Genomic DNA, 25,337 nt, shown 5'->3' on the forward strand with positions numbered 1-25,337 from the left:
ATTCCGTACGATTCCAAACGATTCCAAACGATTACGGGCGGGGTTCTGGCGGGAGTGATTGAACCTACCCTTCGGAGCTGGTTCCGAAATTTGATGGAACCATTCGGACTCAGTTCCGCTTTTTTGTACATTTGGCCCAACTCTAGTTTCGACCTCTTTTGTTGCACATATTACCTACCTTTAGGCGTTTGATACTGACGGGATATTTTGTTGTGCACATTGCCTACCTTAGGGCGTTATTTTTTCAAATTCAATTTTTATACTTACTTTCTATTCTTTTCTTTTTCCATTTTGATTTCGACAATTATTTTGATACATTCTTTCATTTGAAGTCAGGCATAGCGACACCACATTTAGACACAACCATTTACTTTGAACTGAATAACCACGATTTGTTTGTTTTTTTATTATACAAATAATATACACTCCCTCCTTCCCCACTACTTCCTCCATCTCATCATTTTCCTGCCATTCTCCCCCAATCTTACCGCACCCTTTTTTGCATGCTATTGTCATGTTGTTGTGAAGTTTTTTTTTGCGCCTCAATCCTCCATCCTAATCCTACCGTTGTTCGCAAACGAAAAGGGAGTGGGACGATTGTTTTTCTTTTGTTTTATCTCACGGCCATACATTACATCGAATGATATGATCATTGATCGGTCCCCGATCGTGTGAAGCCCCAATTGCCAATTGTTGAACGGTTCAGTGCAGCGCTTGGAGCTGTTTTTCCCATCCTTTTCTATTCGATAGTTTTTTTTTCCATTTTTTTAAAATTCCGAATGACAACCGGAACTCGCATCGAAACAGCGAAATTTGGGAAGGACATGGGAAAGCAAACGGTTCGATGAACACAAAACGAAACCCCTCCCCGTGTGTAAACCTTATTATTCTTTAGCTAGCTATAACGCGCACTCTCCACACTCATCGTTTTGTCTATATAAAAATTGATTAATTCGTTTCTTTTTACTTCACCTTTCTTTTTACACATTTGATTAGCTAATGTTTTCCGATTTGGAGTTTGATTACTATGTTTGTGAGAATTATTTGCTTTTGTTGTTCGTAATTCGTTTATTTCTTTTCCTCACTAACTACCTGTCCATCACGAACTGCTCTCTAGTTGTGGTGTTTTTATTATTATTTTGTTTTGATTTTTTAGTTCTATCCCTTTTTGCTGGTTTTGTTCACTATTGTTTGCGCTATAGCATGTTATTATGCATCCGTTAAATACCTTTTTTTGTTACCTATGCTATTCGCTTTCGTTTCAAAATGGTTTGCTGTATTTACGATTATTGTGTTTGAACTGTTTTATGAATCGTTTGTTTCGCTAGTAAGGTTTTAAAATTTGATTGCTGATTTCCTTCACCCTACAGAGACTGTTTCATAGTTTGATTTGCAATTGCTATTTATTGATTTAGTGTTTCTCCGAGTTGGGTACTTCTACCTATAAACACACACCCTTTTAGGTAGGTTGTTTGAGCACTTTTACGAACAGCAAAGACGTGTGCTAAAATTGGACTTGGATTCGAAAAGTGTAACAACTACCACATGATGTGAGAGGCGCGATCGATTGCCTCGAAAAAAAAAAACCCGGGAAAGGCAAGACAGGAGTGTTCTCTACAGCTAAATGCTAGCATGCTCTTAATAAATGAGTTCGGGCTGTATGTGTTGTGTAATGCTATACGTTTGATAACGGTGATTCGATGTTCTGATACACACCTAACTAACGTCTGCCTAATACTCTCTCTCTCTCTCTCGCTCTGTACCAATATATTTACACTGTAACAACAAATAATGGCATATCTTTTTGGGAGGGCAGGGAGATGTTTGCGTATTCCCTCCTCGCAGAGTTCCTCGCTGAGCTGAGCTGAAAAGCGCGTCTCGCATTGCTTTTTCGAGGTTTGAACCCCTTTCATTTACTATCGCGGTTGAACAGTTGGGTGTTGTGCCCAGCTACACAACTAATTTGTTGGAATATAGATAGGGCGAACAAAAATAATAAATTGAAACAAACAAATAAATAAACAACTTCATGCAACCCAGGCAGCAGCCGCCAGCGGGGTGTCTCTTTTCTCCCAGTGCTGCCCCCCGAGTGGGTACGATATGTGTATTCAAATCTTTCATGGCAATACAATCATTATCATGCTTCTTCTTTTTTCCTTTTCCAAACACCACAGTCCCATTCTCACATCTACCCCGGGGGGAGGGAGGTTGGTGGCATGGCCACAAGGTGTTGTTTGTTTTGTTACCTTTTTTCTTTGTCTAATCTCACCAGAAGTTCTAACATTAAAGCTTGAAGCACAACGTCTGCGAATAAAAACAAGACCCCCTCCCTCTCGACACGTTTTAAAATCCCGCCCCGACCTACGATCGGATTGGAAAGGGTGAGAGTAGTGTTTCGGTTGGTTTTCTTAACTACTCTAACATATCTTGCCAATGCTCACTCTCTCTCCTCTTCCTTTTCTCTTTTTTCCAATCGTTTTTCCTGTTTTGGGGATGCTCCATCATTACATACAATACAAATACATATATACATACACACAATTTCACATACCCTCTTCTTCTTTGCTAATTGCTCTTTCACTTTCTGTTCCTCTCTTGCTGTGTTTGTTTTGTTATACTTTGTTTTATACATTTATAACATTTACAGTTACATATTTATATTTATATTTATATATATTTATACGTGTATAATTATATCACTCGTTATTTTTGCATTCTCCCCTGCCGCACTACTGCTTTCTCCTGTTTTCTCTCTCTCTTTCGACATTGTAACATCCTTTTTCCATTTCGTTCCAATTTCTCGTTTTTAATCGATCACGTGCAACTCTACATAATTGAACGCTTTTCTTTGTTTTGTTTGTTTTTTTTTTCAAATACAAAAATTTATCCACTTTTCTATCATTGCTTTTTTACTAGCTCTTCTTCTTCTTCTCTTCGTTTACTTGTAATAACTTTAGAGGCAATTCATTTACTTTTCCCTTCCCTCTCCAAAACCGGATCAATTGTAATTCACACTGACTGTAACTGTTCGCCTTGACTGAGCTGAACACAAAAGAAGTAATAGGCTCGCGGGGAGCTTATGCACAATTCATAGACGGTAAATTAATTTTCCTTTCATACCACTGTCACCAACTGGGTTCGAATCCACTCGAAGCACCCCCGAAAGGAAAACAATTCAGTCCGTTTCGTTTCGTTTTTACTACGTTGAGCGAACCACGTGGATCGGCAACGGGCATAATTCCAACACAAACTAAAAGCAAACACATTCGAGCGTGTGTTTGCACTTCCCACTTCCCACCAACCCGGAGGGAGGTGGTGGTGGACAAGAACAAGAAAGTTCGCACAATCGCGATGGCAAAAAATGTGTAAAAACAAAAAATCGTTTTCCCTTCCAAGCAGCATCATTTAAATAAAATAAAAAACACCCGTAGCATGATACACTTTTTTTCGTACAAAAAAAACTTCTTCCCCCCCACTACTCGACAGCGAACCCGCACGTCTCTTCGACGGCCTGCGTCAATTTGTCGTACATCAGCTGGTACGAGTCGTACATTGGTAGGTCGAGGCGGTTAAAGCAGGTGTGCGCTTTCGGCAGATTCTGCAGCGGTACGTCCGCGGTCAGGTGGATGGTAAAGAGCCGCGGACCGACCGCACCGGTCGAGCCCTGGAGGGCCCGGAAGCCCTGGAGCGGTACGCGGCACGAGCCGGTCACGAACTGGAGCAACTGGGCGCGCATTTCCGGCGAGTACGATTCCACGATCTGACAAAGAAAACAGGAAGCAAAGGGAAGCCAGTTAAATACATGCAAGCGATCTTCACTCATCGAGAGCTGCAAACCAGTACTACTAACCTGCCAGAACCACACGATCTGGGGTGTGTCGGCCGTACACTGCTTGAGCCGCGTGTTCGCCTTCCAGTCGTTCACGTCGATCTTGCTAATGCCGCTGATCAGCAGCTCCAGCTCGCGCTCGTCAAACGGTCGCAACAGATGGCTAAGGATTAGTTCGCCGAATCCTGCAAAAAGGGGGATTTAAAAGAGGGGAAAAACACGTTTAAACGACTTGTCCCGGATTCACAGTAAAGCACAAGACTTTTACCTTTCGAGAGAGCTAAAAACTGCTGTTCGATACCGCGCATAAACCGATAGTTGACGTACAGCTTCACGTACTCGCGCTTGTTGTCCTCGGTCACCGCGATGGAGGCCCCGTTCGGTTTCAGCTCGTGCACCTTCAGCACGCCGAAGCTGTTGTTTTCCACGCTGAACGTTGAATCGATAATGCCCGTTATGTTGTTTTCCCTGTTTTGCCGGCGAAAGAGGTGAAAAATGAAGACATACTCTTGCTACCAAAACGGCTTTTTCTGCCTGTTGCACTCCACTTACAGTATCCATGTTAAACTACGATGCAGATCCGGATCGACGTCCTCGATGTCGGACAGCGTGATCGGTTTGTTGAGCAGCTGCTTGTAGAACGGCAGCGTGAAGCCCCCATCCAGCACGTGATTGTGGAACACGGCAATGCCGAGAATGCGCCCGACAAAGTGAAAATACGACAAATGTTCCGGATTAATGGCTGCAAGGAAGAGCACGGGAAAGAAATGGATAGTTTTTCGTTGTTTCAAAGCTCACAACACTACCACCATCACCACCACTTACACGAATCGGGATTAATCTGCAGCGAGTAGTGATCGTCCCGGCTGTACTGGAACAGCCCGTACTGTGGGTTGAGCATTTCGTGCGACAGCAGATACAACCATTCGCGGGCGACACCACCATAGTCCAGGCCCTCCTCGCCCTTGAACTTTACCATCAACCGTTTGCGCATATCTTTGGGACGCATCTTCATGATCAGTCTAGCGGGCGGAAAGGAAAAAACGTACAATCAAATATGTATCAGCGTCGTCCTTTGTGCCTGTCACAGCAAACCTTACCTATAGCTCTCCTCAAAAATTTCATTTCGAGACACCTCCAACCGGCAGTGGCCGGACTGGGGCTGCAGCAGCTGCAGCTCCTGCCGGAGCGCCCGTATCTTGCCGACCAGATCGCTCCGGTACTTGGGCAGCAGATCGGCACTGTCCATCAGGCCCTGCGGCAGATCGGGAATGTTGTTGGTCACATGGTTGGTGGTGGTGGTGCTGCTGCCGGTTGCCGCTATTGCACTGCCTCCTCTCGGTCCGTGCAGCATGTCCTGCGGGAAGAAACAGGGTTCGCGATTAACACAACAAATGTTCACAGCCTCTACACCACGGGTGAATACGGTGAGTTAGCTCGTTGTTAATGAGTTAGTCAGTGAGTTAAATCTTAAAATGAAAAACCATATAATACAGTCGTTGCTCTGCTTTAGAGTTGGCGTGTATGTGTGTGTATTTGTATTGCCAAATTGCCATTATCTTATCCTCGTATTTGCAAAATAACGTGCCATGGTTAAGGTTTGAGGGATGTTAGCGTTCTGTATATTCCGAATATAAAATTCAAAATTGCCGTCATTAACATCGATTATGATCTGCATCCGGTTTCAGAACTAGGAACTGGAGCTGGCTACCGGCACTTTAGGAAGGGCCACTAAGACAGATTTAATTTCTGTGACTAGTTGCTGACAGTTTCCCTTCTCTTTCTGAATCGTTTTTATGATTTTCAAGGAACGCAGCCGTAATGATTAGCGATGGATTGTTGGTATAAAACTGGAGCAAAATACTGGCGAAAAACCGACACAACTCCGATAACTTTGGTGACCGGAGTTGGAGTCCTCTGGAGTCGCCCGGAGACCTCTGAAATCACAAGGAGTCGCCCGAGTTTGGAGTCCTCCAGAATCGCCCGAAGTCATCCGGAGTCGCCCGAAGTCATCCTTAGTCGCCCGAAATCATCCGGAGTCGTGCGAAGTCGTGGGGAGTCGGAGTCGTCCGGATTTGTGATGATTGTGACGTTGTTGATAATGATGATCCATGAAGAACTTCAGTTGACTCCGACCGCCTTCGATTCCGTTCGATTCCGATCGACTTTGCATGACTCCAAACGACTCCAAACGACTCCGGACGACTCTAGACATCTTCGGGCAACTCTGGACCACTCCGGACAACTCCGGACGACTCCAATCAAGTTCAACTCCGAACGACTCTGGGCAACTTTCGACGACTCCAGACGACTCCGGACAACTGCGGACGACTCTGGGCAACTTCGGACGACTCTGGACGGCTCCAGACGACTCCGGAGGACTCCAGACGACTCCAGACGACTCCAGACGACTCCAGACGACTCCGGACGTCTCCTACCCAAACGACTACGACTCCGGATGACTTCGACTCCCGGCGGAACTAATGGTTCCCCATTTTGTCGGAATCATAATCGGACTAATAATAGTCGGAGTCGGATCGGAGTCTTGGATCCGCCCTAGACCCCACATCACTAGTCATGATCTCTCGATTTTGAAGACATTGACAAACGAGTTCCACTTTTTCATTTCAGTCGACTTTTTGCACCCAAGCACCCAAAATAATTTTCGAGAAATAACCAATAAACCTTGAAAAATCCTACATTAACTATTAGCTTTTTGATATTTCAAATCATAACCGAGCGACAAGCCAAAATGTAACCGTAAGTCAAAAAAAGTGTGCTAGGTGCTGTATAATACATATACTCATTATGTACACACTGCTCTATGTACACTACAATTGTGATGCAAACGGATCAAATTTCCTGCATGAAATTCGGTAAAAATGTAATAACAAAACAACCCCAAAAAAGGAGGGCAAAATTTTGCAGGGACGGGGGGGGGGACGGGCACGACGATTCTCACAAGATTTAACTCACTCACTTCCTTCTGACTTACTATGCACACCACACAACGACACGCCCGCCACGGGCTACTTACACCATTGGCGATTGGGTTGACCGCTTCGGCCAGGGCAGCGGCGGCATACCGGCTCGAACCGCTGCCGGCCGCCCCGGTACCGTTCGGAACCTGCGGTCCCGCACCGGACAGTGGAGAGGACGAGCAGCCGTTCGTTGCGACGCCGCCGCCACCGGTGGCAGCAGCAGCCGCCGCCGCCGCAGCGGCCACACTGTTCTGCCGCCGGATCATCTGCAGGATGTGCATGTTTATCCGCGGGTCGGTGAACTGGGTCGTACGGTTGTTGTGGTCGACGAAGTACACCCGCCCGGATGCCGTTTTGCGCTGCTCCCAGCCGTGCGGCAGCGGGCCGAGCGTTTCCGTCGTTAGGTTTTGCGTGTCGAAATCGCGCGGTATCCGCGGATCGTGCCAGGTGGACTGCTTCGTCGGTATGTGGTAGAAGTACACCTGCCCCTGTTGCGTGGTGCGAATTTCTGCCAAAGGGGGAAACAAAAAAGGGTTAAATCGGATTGATTTGCTGGAGAGAGAGCGCATTCGCTTACCATAACCATGGGGAAGATCGACCGCCGGTCGGATGAAGGGCACTAGAGCGGGCCGGGCGTTTGGAGGTGGAGCCATACTTCCACCACCCATTAGTGGCCGCGGTGGCCTGTCGCGGGAAGTGCGCCGCCGGCCCGGCTCTTCCGCGTGCCTTCCCGATCGGGTGCGATGGTACCGCGACGCCGACCCTTCCCGATGGCCACCACTTTCCCCACCGGTGGTCGGTGTCCCATGATGGTGCTGCGACCGTCCTCCTCCTCCACCACCGCCTCCCCCACCACCACCACCGACAGTGTCGGGAGCGGAAGCGCTGCTGCTGTGATTGCTGACGCCATTGTGGGGCGACGAGTTCGCGCTGCCCGTGGTGCCAGCATTCCCATTCGTGGTGCCATTGCTCGTACTCAGCGGCAAGTAGGAAGGCACCGTCGGTTTTGCCGCGGCCGGATGACCAGCAGGCTGTCCTGCATCACCCGTGCTGCGCTGATGCTGATGGTTCGGGCTGCTGTAGTTCGTCACACCCGCACCGGAACCGTTCACCATCACCACACACTGCTGTCCGCCACCACCGCCGCCGCTCGTTGCATTCGTGCCGGACCGGGCGGGTGGTGCATCGATCGAGAGCGTCCCGATGGCATTCGTCATACCGGACACTTGTTGGGGTTCCCTGGAGAGAAGAGAAAAGTCAATAGGAGCACAAAGGCACGAACTTACTAAGGGCATCATTACTAGATGTAGTAGCTCGGAATCAGACCTATCCGATTCCGTATTCGGAATAAATTTCGGAACCGATTTCGATGCTGGAATCGATTCCGGAGCCTATTCCAGGGTCTACTTCGGAGTCGATTCCGGAGCCGATTCTGAAATTGACCCCGGAGCCGATTTCGGAGTTGTCTCCTGAGCCAATTCCAGAGTCGACTCCGAATCCGGAACAGAATCCAAATCCGTAATTGCATTCGAATCCGGAATTGAATCCAGAATCCAAAATTGAAACCGAAATCGGATTAGGTTCCGAAATCAGAATCGGCTCCGGAATCGGATTCGACCTGGGAATCACTATTTGCTCCGGAAACGGAATCAGAATTGAATTCAGAAATTGGAATTAGCTCCGGAATAAGAATCAAAATTGAAAAAAGAAGTTTCAGAAGCAAAATCAGTCCGGCAATCTCCATGAGAATGGATCGTTTACAAGTACATTTAAATTCTTTGCGGTTATCAATACGTAATATCATTGGACCCATTGTACAGGGGCGGTCCCGTTTGTACGACTTAACGAAATGCCCGTCATGCGCGGTACAGAATAAGGTCCCGAAAGTCGGTACATGTCTCCGTAGGACGTTTGTGCCAAATAGAATCATTAGACCCAAACGCTAAGAAGATCATTCTTACGGAGATGCCGAAACCGACTCCGATTCCTAAGCCGATTCTGATTTCGAAGCCAATTTCGAATCCAGACCCAATTTCTACTCCACAACCGTTTCCAATCCGGAACCTATTCCGAATCCGGAACCGATTTCGACTCCGAATCCGGAGCTGATTCCGATCCCAGGGCAAATTCTGGAATCAATTACGGAAACTGATACCGAACCTACTATCTGGAATCGATTCCAGAAAACTTCCAGAACTGGTCGGAATCGATTCCGACTAAAAATTCATTTTTCCCATCATTTATCCTTACCGTCCGCCATTTCCAGAGCGCGGTGACACATCCTGCTGCTGCTGCTGCTGCTGCTTGGGCGACGTTATCGGGCTATTGATTTCGCTCAGCGGACTCGTATTCGACGAGCTCGGTGTGATCAGCAGCGATTCGTCCTGTATGCGGACGGGGCTTTTCGCCTCATTCCGGTGCCGATTGTGAGCGGGTGTACCACCACCACCACCACCCGCATTGCCATTCACCAACGCATCACCCCTGCCACCGTTTTCCACATCCTTTCCCGTTCGCTGCTCCTTCCCGTTATGATGCTGCTGCTGCGACGACGGGTGCTGCTGGATGCAGTTTTCCTTATTGTTCGAGCTGACCAGTATCTCGGCGGAGTGCCGCCGGCTGCCCGAATCGTTCGACTGAATACTATTGATGCTGTGGTTGGTGGCGGACTTGGACGGACCGGCCGGTATCGTGGGGCAGCCGGACTCCTCGCCGACACCGTTCGCGGCGCTCGTTGGACTGCCGAGAATGTGCTGCTGCTGCTGCGGGTGTGGAACGCCTCCACCATTAACGTTCCCGTTGGCGGTGAGGGGTGTGCTGCTGTTCGCCGCATTGTTGTTGCCCGACTGGCGAACGGGCGGACCAGCCGGTTCCGTTGGCCGCGACCACTGGGTCGTCTTGGTGTAGTGGTTCACGTAGTACGTACGCCCATTCTGTGCCGACCGTTCCTCCCAGCCCCGGGGCAGTTGGTGCTGCTGTGGTGGGGGCTGCTGCTGTTGCTGCGGCTGCTCGACAATCATTGACTCGTCCGCGGCATCGTCATCCTCCGGGACGCGCACGTCCCCAGCCGGGCTGACGATTGCCAGCGGCGTACCGCCGGTCGCACTGTCCCGCGACAGTAGCGACACAATAATCTGTCCCTTGACCGGATCCGGATCATCCTGCGACCGTTTCACCAGATCGAGCCGTTGATCTAAAAAAAAAGAGACAAAAAAGAAATAATTAATGATCTGGTTGGTGCAAATGGCAGTGCCTATTCACGCGACGATAATAAGTCAAAAAAAAACTGTAAACCAACTAAAAAATGGTCCCACAAAAACATATTTCTCCTTCTTCCGTCAACGAGTGTCCAATTAGTGAAAGCCAAGCACTGGCGCTGGTTGTCGCCGTCGCTAATGAGTAGTAAATACGGTATTGTGCGAAGCTGACTCCAAACTCCGCGACAAGAGGACGACTGTTTGTGACTGTGCAAACAGCTCGAAACGAGATTGCTTCAGGCGCCATCAGCAGGGAAGAAACCCACACCAGAGCAAGGTGTAGGGAAGAGCTTTATGCAATTTTAAATAGAAGGAAACTACTTCTTTCTCCCCAAATTAAGCTCTTTTCATGCTTCGTGACATTTTCTCTGCTGGTTCTTTTTTCGAGGAGTGATAATCCCAGCGGCGAGATGCTGTCCGTTTACTGAGATATGATTGCACATCGTTCATCGTCCAACACCAGCACACACCAGCTTTTATGGTTCTGTGAGAGGGCGGCGGCCTTGCAGCTTGCGCTATGTTCGGTACAGCCCCATGGACACCACTTTCACACTAGCCTTCCAGCAAGACACGGGGTGGTAATAGTGGTGACCGGCAGCTACGATGATGATGCTCATCATAATCTTCTCCCGCGCAAGAAAAAGCGGAGCAGAATTAATTAATTTATAGCACCTTCTTTTTGTTCAAAAAGCGAGCACACAAGGAATCCCCCAGAACGGAGAGAATGGGTTAGCAGGAGGTTGGTTTAATAGAAGAAGAAAGAAAAAAACGCAGATTCGTAGCCGCTCGGGGCCAATTGCTTCACAAGGGCTGTTGGTGATCGTTTGAGAAGATTGTGACGAATTGTGTTTCCGCCATTGTCATCTGCGCGCTTCGAGACAGAGCCTACTGTGCATCTTCGTCGCAATAGCCTGCATTATTGACAGCGTCGGTGTGATTCGCCCTGAGGTGATGGGACTGCTGCAGGGTCTGCTGCTTGGGAACACACCATTGCTTTGGACATTGTGAGCTGTTGTTGGCCCACTTTCTCGCTGGAAGCTGGAACACAGATCACCAATGTTCTCATCGCGCTGCCCGCATTCGTCAGCAGGAGATGTGCATCCAAGGCCGTTGGCGAACACGACCCCGCCATATACACTCACGCATGTGTGTGTGTGTGTGCACGTCTAAACAATGTGCCTTTCCCATCAAGTGCACTTTGACTGCAGCACCCTTTTAGCGTACCTCTCTCTCTCCTTAGTGTTTTCGCAGCATTTGCAATCCCTGACAAAACGTTGCACCGTCGGAGGGGAAAACAAATGGAGAGGGAAAGTGGTGCTTTACGACACACTCTTTGTGCCACCATCAACACCACACCACACCATACGCTGGGAGCTGAAGCGCCACTTTCTAGCGTAAGAGGGCAGGCAGCACACCACACCAATGGGAATGGGGGGAGAGAGCGTGTTCCGGTGTTCCCGGTGGTGGGAAGACGGCCTCGTGATGACGTCGCCTGCTGCTGCACTTCACAAAACGGTGTGCAGGTGCAATTAAAATGAAGATTTCCCTTTCCTTCTCGGTGCCTTTTAACGGGCAAACGCAAGCTAGGGACGGAGGACCACGCTCAAGCACCATCCATGCAGTGTGCATCATCCGGCGTCGCAGCGGCATTCCGAATGCATTTCAAGCCCTCTTTTACCCTTAATGCTCATAGCCACACACACACACACATATACTCTCAACGATTTTAATTTAATCTGTGCAGATATTATTGCAACAGGGCATGGAATTGTTTTGCCGTAGGGGAAAATTTAAAGCGTAAAAAGCGAGCACTTTGCATAGTGACGTTTGGGAAAGAACAAGCGTTCATATTTTGAACATTTATTTGCGTTACCTAGTATGTAAATCCTACCTAGCATTAAGAGATATCTATGAAGCTGTTATCTTGCCGTCGTATCGTATGCTAATTTGAAGAAGCTAGAATTGTGTTTTTATTCCATTAATATGCATCTGCTTCGAAGACTCATTCGAAACACGAATTAAACAGTAATTCTGAATAAATGAAGATTCGTGGGAAGTGTTCCGAATTCTTCGTAAGTGAATACTTCAAGATTCAAGACAACACTGATAAATGAGAACGATGCCTTATGAAGATGTTCAAGTATCCTGATTGATATGATCAGAATCAGAAAAATAAAGGCAAATGAAGTTCAAAGGTCAAACATATCTACAACGAAATAAATTTAATAAAAGGGTTTGAGCTTCAGATCTCAGGAAGAGCGATACAGACTTCAGAAATGGGCCCGTAATTCCCGAGCGGACTTCCTTCATTAATGTGTGAGTCGTAAGTTGTACAGATTTAAACGTTCCTAATGATTCCTTCCTACATACTTCCTACACATCTTCGTTACGTCTAATGAACTTTACACGGTTGAGTATCTTCGAACGATTCTACGGTCGTTGATCTCACACGTCTAGCAACATCGTTTGCAAAAGACAAATTGGTGTCCGATATTAATGATATGCTACAAAATACTTACAACCCGTATCGCGGAGCAGCTGGATGCTGGACGCGGCTATCCGCACACAACCCAAGAAGGCTTGCCGCTTCGGCATCTTCCGGTGGTTGTAGATGGTGATGAGGATGCTATCGTTCTTGCCGAGGAACAGATCGTAGTGCGAGTTCCAGCGCGGGTCCAGCGACGCTTTGCAGATCTCCGTCGTGTACTCCTGGGTCGTGCCTTCCACGAGAATTTTGGCGAACGGATCGGGCAGTCCTGTTTGGGAGAGAAACAAAGACAGAGAGAGAGAGAGAGGAAAAGAGATTTAGTAAAGTGTGATGGGGACATTACTGGTTGTACACACGTAATTGAACTTCTACTTCTCTTGGGAGAAGGCCCTTGCGGTGTGTTTCGAAAGGGCTACACTACCAACAATAAAGTAATCAAAGCCCACTCGGGTAATGGTTACGGACGGGGTTAATGGAAAGCAATACAGTTCCAAACGACAAGCTACACCCGACAGACATTCCTACGAGCACACCCTGTACCATCATCATCCTCTCTGATACAATCTTCACGACACTCGACTGCTTAAAGTCTGCAACGGTACCCTTCACAACTTCTCCGTAGACCCCCCCTTAGCTTTGGGGTCTTTCAGACCCACACCATGACGATGATGATGGCGTGCGCCGAGCCGCATCGGAGGCCTGTGTGCTGCCTCTTGTGGCCCAAATTAACCGAGGGAGTCGATTGTCAATTGGTGTCCAGCCATCACAGCCTGGAGTGGGTAGGTGGTGGTACCGAGAGCCGAGGGTAGAGAGCAAGAATGGACGGAAGCAGAAAACAAACAGCAAATGTGTCGCACTAGCAAGTGACTTACGCTCGGGCAGCGCACGTACGCGGAAGCCACCAGCCAAGACATGATTCCCCAACCCTCTCGCACATTCCCTCTTTCGCTCTCTGGCTGGTGGTGGCGTGTTTGTACGCGCTCCGATGCATCTTTTGATATGAGCCTAATTCGTTTCTATTAATGGAGACAATGATTGCACGAGCCAATTCAACGGTTGCAGCGGTTACATAATAATGGTTAGTTACATTTCCTGTATCCACATGGTACGCACTGTCCGGGGTAAATGTGTCAGTGGTAAAGGGAAAATGGAGAAGAGTTTTGTTTTACGATTACGATGACAAATTTGTTGTACATTAATAATGCAAAAGCGCTGTGTTTCTGTGAAGAAGCTTATGATATTCCATTTAGTCAATTAATAGATTGTCTTTCACCAACCAAACTGTTTTATTGAATGTCATCAAATTTAGTATTTGGCTTTTAAAAACGTAAGGCCAACAATAATTGATTTGAAGGCATTTGATTCCAAACGCATTTGAAGGCGTTTTGGGTTGAAAAGTGTCGTAATACTTTCATTATTTTTTTATAACACAATTGTTTACCCTTTTCAACACCGTTTACCGTTTAACCAATCTTTTCAAGCCATACAACAAATGGACATTTGAATTACATTTGTTTTCAGACTTAAACCGCCAAATGTCTAACTCCTTATAAAAATCCAGTTGGAATCTTCAAACTGCCCATTACCAAATTAATTTGTAAACAAACAACCATGCTCTTAGCGCTCCCTCGAGAAACTCATAAAGTTCGGGAGAAGAATGTGTAATAAATTATAAAATTAACGCTCAAATGTTGCACGAGAAACGAAATTTAACATGAACATAGAAAACAATTCAACCTTATAAGGTAACCTTCCATAACATCCAAACGGCTAAACGAAAAGCAGAGCAAAGCTTCGAATGGATTCAACAACTTCAAACTACTGCTGTTGCACACCTGGTGAAACAAACTTTAGATAAAGAAAGCACATTAAAATAGCACACACACACTAAGGCCAGACGACAGACTCCCACCCCATCATCAGAGGGAGTGTTTCCAATTCGGGTGGTAAAGCACACTTGTAGGAATTCGGCATTCTCACACAAAGAGTGCAACTACTCGCACACACACATACACATACACACAAAGGGCTATTAAACTTAGCACAAGCAGCTCGAAAGTTTTGGAAAGAAAAATAAAAAGCGAAAGTTAATTAAGCACAACCTCGGTACGATCGCTCAGCAAAAGCAACCACGTGCTCTGGTGGTGGTGATGGTGCAAGGCGAAAGTTTCCAAAACGACCTCCCTCCGGAGTGTTCTCTATCCCCAGCATCATGCACATGCACTCCACACCCCGAAATGCATACGCGCTATTGTGTTGCCACCGCCACACCGCGTTGAGATTGAAAAGGAATCCCGAGAAGCGCATACGACCACATCCCACACCTCCCCTGAGGGCAGAGCACACAATGCATCGCGCCTCGTTCGACTCTTTTTACCATAATATTCTATGCGCGTTTGAATGGGCGAGAACCCCAAAAGGGACGCCCAGAGTTTTGGGAGGAGGGATCAATCGCCCGATGCTGCTGCTGCTGCTGGACAAAGAATCCGTCTGTGCCGAACTGGAACGGTCGGTTTGGAGAAAGAGATTGGGCAAACGTGACACTATACAATATCATCCAACCGGATCAGAATCTAGCACAAGCGAAGGCAGCAGCTATTGGGGAGGAGGAGTTCACTACTGAGTTACAGCAAAGTGTAAAGGTTCCCCGCGTACCGTCCTCTAATCTCTCACTCTACCGATTCTTGTACAAACCCACCCGAAAGCATTACTGCAGTGCGTCAAGTGGCAGACACACACAAGCTGTCCCCCGTGTGTTCGGGGGAATCCGCATTGAAGGTGAAGATACATTCGGTATACATAATACACCGGGGTGTTCTCGGGCCCCACGTAGTAACTCTCTGCCACGGTTCGTTAACTGTACATTTCCTCGGCGTGCCGCAGTGAGTCCCCAGAGATTCGCACAATACCTATGGACACTCCTCTTCACGCTTATCCTCCACCCGAAGATCTCAAAACCATCGCAGTAGTTGCTCTGGAAAAACATTCAAACTTAACCTAACACTAACTGCACTGCACTATGGTCTTGTGACCTACTGGCAGCATCTTCTCCCCTTTTTTCTCCTCACTTGATACATCTGTCTGGGAGCTAGGGAGGGAGGACTGCCAACGAACAAGTGTGTGGCGATTTCGAGCGGCTTCCAGGTGGATAATAATATATACATAAACCCATCATCTCCAACCCACTCGCACTGCTTGTTAGTCTGGCCTTTAACCTCACAGCTCGACGACCGCAAGAGCTACCGAGACCACCGACCGACCCCTTATTTAGGGCAATGTTTTTGCAGCACTTTATAATCCGCTTCGCATACCGTATCTCGTTATCCATAAAACACCACACAACACCAGCACGGGCCTGGCTGGCCAGTGGTTCCGTTCCTGCAGCCTCTCGCCCAAACCAATTCGAGCATGGAAAGTTGGTCTGATTTTAACACAAACACACAGACGCCTGATGATGGTGGTGTACCGTTTTTGCACTGGCAGGAGGAGTCTGGTAGATTTAAAGTGTGCTGGAAGGTGGTTTCAATCAAGGGTCATCATATATGGTGGCATAATTTCATCGAGTGATACTGACATGCTAAACAGACAAGTGCATACAAATTGAGGTGATGCGTTGGTGGTGGTAGGCAGAGTATGTACATGTGTATTGGCATTGCGATACAGCCGTTTAATGGCGGACGTTTTGGTCCTTCGGGCCAGATTTAAATACCTGTTTGCTTTGGAGCAGTAAACAGTTTATGTTTCATTAGAGTAGCGTTGGTTAAAATATGCGTATTCATTTGAGATATTGATGATTTCTAGAATCCTAGAATTATTGTATCATTTTGCGATACTCCGTTGCGGACCGAATTGGTCCTTCGAACCGGATTTTCTAATAAATTTTCTTTTCACATTTCCTATTTCATTTCAATTATTCTTGCTAACAAAGTCTTTGTTAAACAATGCCAATGAATTGTTAGCAAAGTATCATTATTGGAATGTTTTATGAATTCAAACTTTTGTTTTTAAATAGTGTTTGACTTTTCTTTTCATTATTCAACGCAATATAATGAAATTCAATATGGCGGAACGTAATTGTCAAAATTTGGAACAGTAAAGCTTTAGATTTGTTAGACTGACGTAGTCTAGCAAATATTATTTTCTTATTTACATTTATTAACAGTGCGACCAATATACCTCCAAAATCTGTATAGAAGGAATCAAGCTAGAAAGAAGTTTTTCGTTTAGTCCTTCGAACCGGATCAACTTCAACTTCAGGCTTTCTCTTCGCATCCATTACCACACACGAGTTTAGTAAGTAATGATGTTAGACTTTTAATAAATGATGCTAACCTTCCTGCACACCAGAGAGCATTAATAAACAGTGTGCCCAATTCTTCCCCGCCTCATTCGAACCTCCTTTCAACCCCCCCTGCGCTCGCATTATTGCATGACCAGGTCAGCGCACCGGGATAATCTACTACTGCAGCGTCATCAGCGATACATTCCGAAGCGATACAGAGAGCGTGTAAAAGCACGAAAAAAAAAGTACTGTAACGGTTTCCCTGGCGTGAATCAACGGTCATAGATACCCGCTGGGGCTCGGTTTGACGGTGTTGCCCGTGAAATACTAATTTGTGCGGCGCGCGGTGATGAATCCGGTCAAGCCAACCAACCGAGGCGGCTGGCATTGAACTCGGCACATTAGCCGGAACATTTGGCTCGAGTGTGTGTGTGTGTGTGTGTTTGCCGGTAGTGCGCTGCGCTAACAATGAGAGCCGGCGGGCTTACCATAATCAAATCGCGCGCTGCATGCAATCCGCCAATTGATGTTGCGATTTTGATTTATTGTTGGCACGAATTGATGAGTTTGCGGAACGGCCGTGTCTAGCAGGGAACAATAGGGCGCCGCCGCCAAAGAGACTACATTACAACTGACGCACAACACTATGTAGGGTAACGCAACAAACCACCCGAGGACACAAATGTATCAATCACTCGCGAGATTAAATGGCGATGGAACTGAAATGCCGCGCCGCGCATAATGCGCGATCTTTGGTTGGATCTTTACTGCACAATCACACATCTAACGCTGCAGTTTGCACACAATCATACGCAGCGCTCTCCGATTCGATCGATGAAGCCACACACAAACAGCAACTCTGCATATACTTATCAATCTCGATTAGACTTCCTGTGTGTCGTTTCGCGTGGTCGATTCGATCAACGACCGTAGCCACTGCAGCTCCCACCGGCGGCCAAACCTCACCGTGTTGTGGCGCTAATGATAATTTTAATTTCATTTCGTGCGCGGCACAACCTCCCCCCTTGGGCCGAACGTTGTACTTTCTCACGCACTCTGTACCGGGTGCGGTGTGGGCGATGCAGGCTGGTACGGCGTGTGCAAGGTTTCTTGCCGTTTTGGAGCTACCGAGCAAACACTCCGAGCTGGCCGCGTGTACAAGGAAATGGCATGATATCGGAGCAAGACAGCAGCATGTTTCCGGATTGTGTGTGTGTGTGTGTGTGTGTGCGTCCATATCAGCAGGAGATCTTGTCGAAGTGGGAATGAATGATAGTGAGTGATTAGACAGCATTGCATTACCGCTGGAGTGTTATTACGAATGCACAATCATAAACGCAATAACATTAAGAACAATTAAATATCAACTGGGGCGCGTTTAATTCATCGCGAGTACGGAAAGAGGACCTTTGGAGGAAGTGGGCATAGCATCTCGCTCATTTCAATTATTTTTAATTATTCGCAATTGTTTAATAATACGACCAATCAATTAATCCATCAATATTGAATAAAAATTGTTGTTCCGTGCAGGGGGCTGCTGCATTTTGGGGCGTTTGGGGCTCGGCAACTGCGACGTGCACCGTGCACAGTCGGGTCTCGTCTGGTTTGTGTATTGTCTGTCGTGTCGCGTTCAAAACCGGAGGTGACCTTTTACCCTCCCGCACACGCCACGACCTCTGAATTTCTCCTCCGAACGGTGATTGGCAAGTGCAGTGAGGCAGAACAAAAAATATACAAAACATGATGAAAAACAGACATCACACACTGCCAAGAGAGTGTTGGCTGCAGTGCCTTTTGGCACATTTGTGTACCACCAAGGCTGGAAGAATTGCTGAAAAATAAATAAACCGCGACGAATGCATCACAAAGACAAAACAAATTGCGAACTTCTAAATAAATAAAATTGCATACATCATAAGTAAGGGAAAATGCGATTTCATACTTGCATAATGTAGGGGAAGGTAGGTAAAGACGGACACGTTAAGGGAAATGGTAAAAATCTAGGGATATATAAGTGCAACGACCATGAAAATGTGCATACATTATCTTACACTCATTTTTTATCAGAAAATGTGTTAAAACTTTTAAGTTTCCATCGATTTTTGCGTTTTTTTCATGAATGAAAAACATGATTTTTTTCGTGCAGTTTTGAAATGTTCGGGTAAGACGGACACCTGATATGGGAAAGATGGACACCATGAAGGGTAAGATGAACACCTGTAGAAAAGGTTAGAAAGTGAATAGTTTTACAGTATTTTAACAAATTTTATCGCTTTCCACGTCCTGGTACGTTTATAAACCAATTCTTGGTCTATTGCAACGGCGATTCATTCAGCCATGAATTTAGGAATTGTAAACGGCGCTTGTAATATATCGTAGAATGCAGCATCTAAAGCATTATTGACATATCGCGCAGCTAACGTTGCTCCAGCTTACAGAACAACAGTCTAGAACTTCCTTTTCGGAAATTACTCCGCAAAAAGTCCACGACCCCAGTATTTATGAGGGACTTGTTAATAGTTTAATCCATTTTCCACCATGGTAAAATTCAACATTTGATTTTTGTAATCCCATAGAATTTCTCATCTATTCCTGAACAATGTCGTATAAATGCCTCATCTTTTTATTGCTTAAAGTTGTCCAAGTCTTGAGAAGATATTGGATTTCGTGAAGCGCCTCATCAGCGTCGAGCGAGTAATAGCATAACGAATGGCTACTATTTTGACCGGTGATTAATTTCTCGCTTATTTCAATACTTTCTCTAGTTACTGATTGATTTATAGCATCGGAATACCCTTATTTAAGGTATTTGAAGAAATATATTCATCACCAATTGATATAAGAAGTAAAAAAATCAATAAATCCGGTGTCCATCTTTCCCTACAACAAGGTGTCCGTCTTTCCCGCTTTGGTGTCAGAATGTTCAAACACCAGAAAACAATATTTTGTATTGCTTTTATCCTCGTTCTTTCGCCAGTTTTTTCATTAATGATCACGACAACCCATTCATGAAATAAAACTTCCGGAAATATAAACAATACAAGTTGTAGAGCTTAAGATCGGCAGTATTCAAATTAGATCTAAAAGGGTGCACATGATTTAAAATTTGTTTTGTTCGTGGATTTAACCAATTTTATATATGTTATGCCAAAAATGTTCTCAAATGTGTTGTTTTACCTTCAGTTTGGATTCTACATTGTTGAATTACTCGAAAATTACCTTTAACATGCATTTTTGAGAAGTGTCCATCTTACCCGCAGTGTCCGTCTTTACCTACCTTCCCCTATGAGATAAAGGTTATATCAAAATAATTAGGGTAAACGTGCCTATAGTGGTGGTATTGCACTAAAATGCGTTTTATACAATATATTAAAAGTAATTAAGTTATTAATGTTAGTGTGAAATTTTCTCAGACCTTTAACAAAGGGTTTAAGAGTTAAATGGGGCCATTCCGTTACTTGGTGACTTAAAAATCCATTATTTTGTGAAATGTGCCAACATCTTTCCAAAATCCTTAGGATTTCATAACGAAACTCATATTTCTGTTAACGTTCTAAAAGACCACAATAACCACGCAATTACTAGTTTGTCAACATAACTGTTATGTAATGTTATTGTTTTACTAAAATTATGTGCCTTTTGACCATATTTACAGGGTTTTCCATTCCAATTAACAACTGTCCACAGTCTACTAGCAATCCTCGATTTGAAAAACACAATTGTCTACCACTTACAAACAAGTCAAGTCGTTTTTGGTACACTGTCCATTTCAATTTCACAATTGTCGTCTTCGAAAACACACGTCAGATGCGGCACGGTTTGTTTTGGTTTTGGCTGGAACGTGTATCACTTGTAGTTGGGACAGCTGGGCAACATGGACATGTTAGGCATTTTATGTATACTTTAATCTTTCAATACAATGCAGGAATTTTGACATTTATCGGTGCTTTTACTGGTAGCCAATGAAAAAAAAATTATAACGTCCCAAAAAAACCTAAAAACTGGAACGATCCAAGAATAACTAAAACCAAATGATAAAACTGCTTAACATGTCCAAATTGCCTAGCTTTCCCATATTCTGATATTCAATCAAGACCTGTTTACAACATGGTTCAATTCTTACAGACAAGTGATACACGTTCCAGCCAAAACCGTGCCGCATCTGTCGTGTGTTTTCGAAGACGACAATTGTGAAATTGAAATGGACAGTGTACCAAAAACGGCTTGACTTGTTTGTAAGTGGTAGACAATTGTGTTTTTCAAATCGAGGATTGCTAGTAGACTGTGGACAATTGTTAATTGGAATGGAAAACCCTGTATGCATTTTTAAGTGTTTTTTTACGATAGTGCCATTATAGGTACGCAAAATAGGCATGTTCCTATAGTGGTCTTAGTTATAAAATCAATAAAAATATGACATTAGATTTTTTCAACGATATTTTTGACATGTCGTACTGTTTTCATTAAAATAAGCAACATATATGAGTTTGCTGTAAATAATTTACCAAACAAAGGCCAAAATTCGCTAATCTGGCCGAGTGAAAAATCGACCACAAATCAAGCTTTCTCTTCCGGGCAGTGTTGTTAACTGTTGACATTTTTCATGACAGTCACCGTAAACAGCCGGTCAAAATAATTTTTGGCTGATGACATTCAATGCTTCCACGACACGACTGTCATTAAACGAAATTCATTCGTGTCGCTACCGTCAGGGCTGATCCAATGACATGTAATGTAAACAATGTAGTCTGAATGTCATTTGACATTTTTTGAACAACACAAATTGATACGATCGGAGGATTATGAAGTATATCGTCGCTGAATATGGGGATTCTAGTGAAATAGCAAAAACTAGTGAAACGATAGCCTGCACCGCACGCTCTGTTGTAGTTTGACATGAATACGGCCGTTTGCAATACGACACAGTTCACGATTCATACAGGTTGGCGAATGTCAAATGAATGTATCTTGAAAATGTCTTCATGTCAAATGAAATTTTTTTATGGGAATGTCAAATAACAGAGAGAGATGGGAATGGGAAGCTTCAAATCGAATGAATGTTTACAATTTTATGTCGATGAACGTCACCGTTCGCAACACTGCTTCCGGGTGTGGGTTGACGACAGGTGTTATACAGTACTTTAGTCAATATTGTCATCAACCAAATTCATACATTTTTTTCGATCAAATTATGTAAGAAATCGAAATTATGACAGTAATCCTTGCTATTCATACAAAAATAGCTTCAAAACTAAGTTCCATTGATATTATACACTGTTTTTGAGGTATCTTTGTTTACCACCACTATAGGAATACAATACGACGACTATAGGAACCATGCCACCATTATAGGTACAACGAATCAGTCCCAAAAATATGTATTTTTTTAATTTGATGTGTTTTATGGTAAAAATGGTTGTGATTGCAAAGGTAAAACATATCCCAACTGTTATGTGTTAAAATAATCAGAAATTGTCCTTCCTGACACTTTAAATCCATTAAAACACATCTGTACCACTACAATTTGCACCACTATTGGTACATTTACCCTAATCTTCATATTTTTTAAAGATTTTACGTTTAATTTATATTCTTGTTTCGAAGTCGAAAGGATGTTAAACCAAAAAAATAGACGCTCACTAACAATAAAACATAACTTTCTCCCATCGATTGCACAACCAATAACTGCCAAAAAAAAGTGTGACTATCTGTCAAATTGAAAATTGCTAATAATAATCGCATCATTTCCCTTTCCCTTGTTATCTACACGTTATATCATTTTAATTGCACAAATTTTGCAGCAACACGCTTACGCAAAACACAATATCATTTGCCACATTAAAACAGCCTTCCCGGGCCGAACACTACTTTCAACTTTACCTCCGGTCGGGGGCTCTGTTTCCTTCGCTAAAGCCACGTTAGAATTAGCCTGCCAATAATGTTACGTACGATCACAGCCATTTTTTGTGTCTCTCTGTGTGTGGATTTTGCTCCGTACACAACGCACGGTCAGAAACAGAGAGGGCTTCCCAAAATGACCAGAAGGAAGAGCAAAACAAAAAGGAAGAAGAAGAAGATAATAACGCTTAAATACCGGCGCCGACATCCGTCCCAAAAAAAAACCCCCTCGGAGCCCGACGGACGACGACGGGTGGAACGCAAAAATGGACCGAGACACATGGCGCTAGTGTCGCGCCAATTCGACCAGTCGCTGCCTGCAGCACACCACCGTCTATGTGTGTCTGCAACGATGACGAAGAGACCAACCACCACTCGAAGTTAAATAAGCCACCAGAGCCAGTGCCACGAGTAATGAGGGCGCATTTTGGGGAGGTTTTATTGTGGCGAGCGCCTCAAAAAGAGCTCAAGTTCAGAACTTTAAGGGCTGCATTTCAATGGCTGAAGGGTGACAGCACATAATGATGATGATGCTTACAGCACTCTCTTACAGCTGGGTGTGTTCAAATCGACGGGTTTTTAGTGGATTTAAAATGGAATTTTTCTTCTCCAAAATCTTAATGTGATTTAAGCGAAGACATTGCCTTCATGAATAATTATTTTCAAAAATATTACGCATAATGTCCACAAATTTGACGATAAGCATGGAAAATCAAAACTGTACCTTTTATTTAAGCCTCAGTCATTGTGGTTTGTGAAATTTCAAAAACAAACAATCCGACCGATAATGACAAACCCATCGCGAGCCACACCCAAAACACTCCTTGAACTCAAAAAAAAAGTACAGAAAATAAGAAAAAAACCCGCACCAAATCAAATGAATCAAATTGCTAATTGCTGCTGCATGACTCCCTCTTGTGTGTGTGTGTGTGTGTAATCATTGACCTGCACTGATCTCCTTTGTTTTTTAGTCGCCTCCCAATACAAGATGCGATGCACATCCCTCTCGGACGCCTTCTACACCTTCTTAAGTAAGATGTAAAGAGGAACGCATAAAACAAATAAAAACATTAAAAAAATGGCCCAAGCGTGTACAGATTACGCGCGCGCGTTTTCCGCCGAAGAGTGCTCTCCGAGCGGCAAGTTAAGACATTATTGCGATTTGTGTAGAGGCGTGTGTGTTTTTTGTTTTGTGCATTTACGTTGCCTTTTTGATGCTCTTCTGCTTTAGACGCGGTTTCGACCCTGGACCCGGGACAATCTCGTAGCGTTGCGCTCTCTGTGTGGTCCCTTGTGGATCGATTTGATTTCTGTGTTTTTTTTTTGTGTCTATATTCGTCTCATCTTTTCAGCACATTCAACACGCCCCTTCTTTTTCGGTGCTTTCGATGCCCAGTCCATCATCGGCGTTGTGGCCCGCCGGTGGATGCCTTCTTCAAGGACCACTATCATCGAGAATGCACGTCTGTGCACGTCTTCTCACTTGGAAAATGGAACAAAAACGTCATCATCATCATTCGCTGCTCAAGGACGATGCAATTTGCTTTTGAATTCTATGCCAACGACCAAGAGACTGTACGTTTGTACTGTGTGACTTGGAGAAGAGCAAAAGAAGGGCAAACGAATGTCAATGCATCTAAGCAAAATGCTATTTTATCACACAAATGTACATCAATTTTGAGTTGTCCTACACTTTCCACATTACAGGGTTTTCCAGGAGTTTTCAAAGCTGTGGGACACTTATTTGACTCTTTCTTACATGAAATGAACTTAATGTAATAGGAATTGGACGCTATAGCATCCTTGTTGGACAAATCCAATAGGAATCCAAGAAGCCTGTCCAAAAACGGTGCCATAAACTCCAATTTCCATCATATGAAGTTCACTTCCAATAGGAAAGAGTCCAGGAAGTGTCCGACAACTATGAGAACCCCTGGAAAACCCTGTAAACGCAAAATGTATCGTAAAACACAGCTCACCTCGAACGATACACACGTTCAGATTGTGCACGCTCTCTTTGTGCCCCCAAAACATCATGCACATTCCCGCGCATTCGCGCGATGAATCATCTTCGGCGTGCCAAAAAAGCAAACCAGCGGCAACAACAGGCCAATGCATCACCATCATAAAGTAAACGGAACCGACGTTAAATCGGGCCAAATATAAAACCCACCGAAACCTGTGGGGAAAGGGAGAAGCCGAGGTTCAATGGATCATATCATATGTGCGTGGTCTCTCTCTCTCTCTCTCACCAACTTCTCCACGGTTACCTCCTCATCATAAGCTGAATCATGTTTTAAATGTTTCGCGCATAATCGAACGCTTGTTGTTGTTGTTGCTTTATTCCTTTTTCCACTCATTCCGTTCCCACCCTTTCGGGGAGGATTTTCTTCTACACACAATCACACACACACGCACACACCTGTCTTCTTCCCTTCCTTTCTTTCGCTCGGTGATTTATAAGTATCGCGGGACAGTCGATCTGATCATGCCAGGGGAAGTGGTTTCTGAGACCAGAGCAGCAGCAGCAGACGCATGAACGATCTTCATTCGCAAATCAAACGATCGGCGGCGCTGTGGCGCGGCGTTGCTGCTGCTGCTG

The 25,337-nt window shown here is 45.0% G+C and overlaps 1 protein-coding gene across 9 annotated transcripts in view; it reads right to left on the bottom strand.

The window, feature by feature from the left end:
- Nucleotides 1-366: 366 nt before the first annotated feature.
- Nucleotides 367-25,337, bottom strand: part of LOC120904230 (E3 ubiquitin-protein ligase SMURF2) — a 46,783-nt gene continuing 21,812 nt past the window's right edge. For 7 of the 9 annotated variants that reach the window (XM_040314061.1, XM_040314058.1, XM_040314059.1 and 4 more), the window contains exons 4-12: nucleotides 12,587-12,823; nucleotides 9,061-10,003; nucleotides 7,388-8,049; nucleotides 6,825-7,318; nucleotides 4,930-5,186; nucleotides 4,655-4,851; nucleotides 4,382-4,571; nucleotides 4,098-4,297; nucleotides 367-4,014 (exon numbers count right to left, since the gene is read on the bottom strand). In XM_040314061.1, the coding sequence (XP_040169995.1) occupies nucleotides 3,476-4,014; nucleotides 4,098-4,297; nucleotides 4,382-4,571; nucleotides 4,655-4,851; nucleotides 4,930-5,186; nucleotides 6,825-7,318; nucleotides 7,388-8,049; nucleotides 9,061-10,003; nucleotides 12,587-12,823 (3,719 nt within the window). In that variant the 3' untranslated portion in view covers nucleotides 367-3,475. The remainder of the gene's footprint in view (nucleotides 4,015-4,097; nucleotides 4,298-4,381; nucleotides 4,572-4,654; nucleotides 4,852-4,929; nucleotides 5,187-6,824; nucleotides 7,319-7,387; nucleotides 8,050-9,060; nucleotides 10,004-12,586; nucleotides 12,824-25,337) is intronic. The other 2 variants (XM_040314067.1, XM_040314066.1) reach the window with 2 other exon arrangements.

The sequence above is a fragment of the Anopheles arabiensis genome, chromosome 3 (genome assembly GCF_016920715.1).
Source record: "Anopheles arabiensis isolate DONGOLA chromosome 3, AaraD3, whole genome shotgun sequence".
Lineage (NCBI taxonomy): Eukaryota > Metazoa > Arthropoda > Insecta > Diptera > Culicidae > Anopheles > Anopheles arabiensis.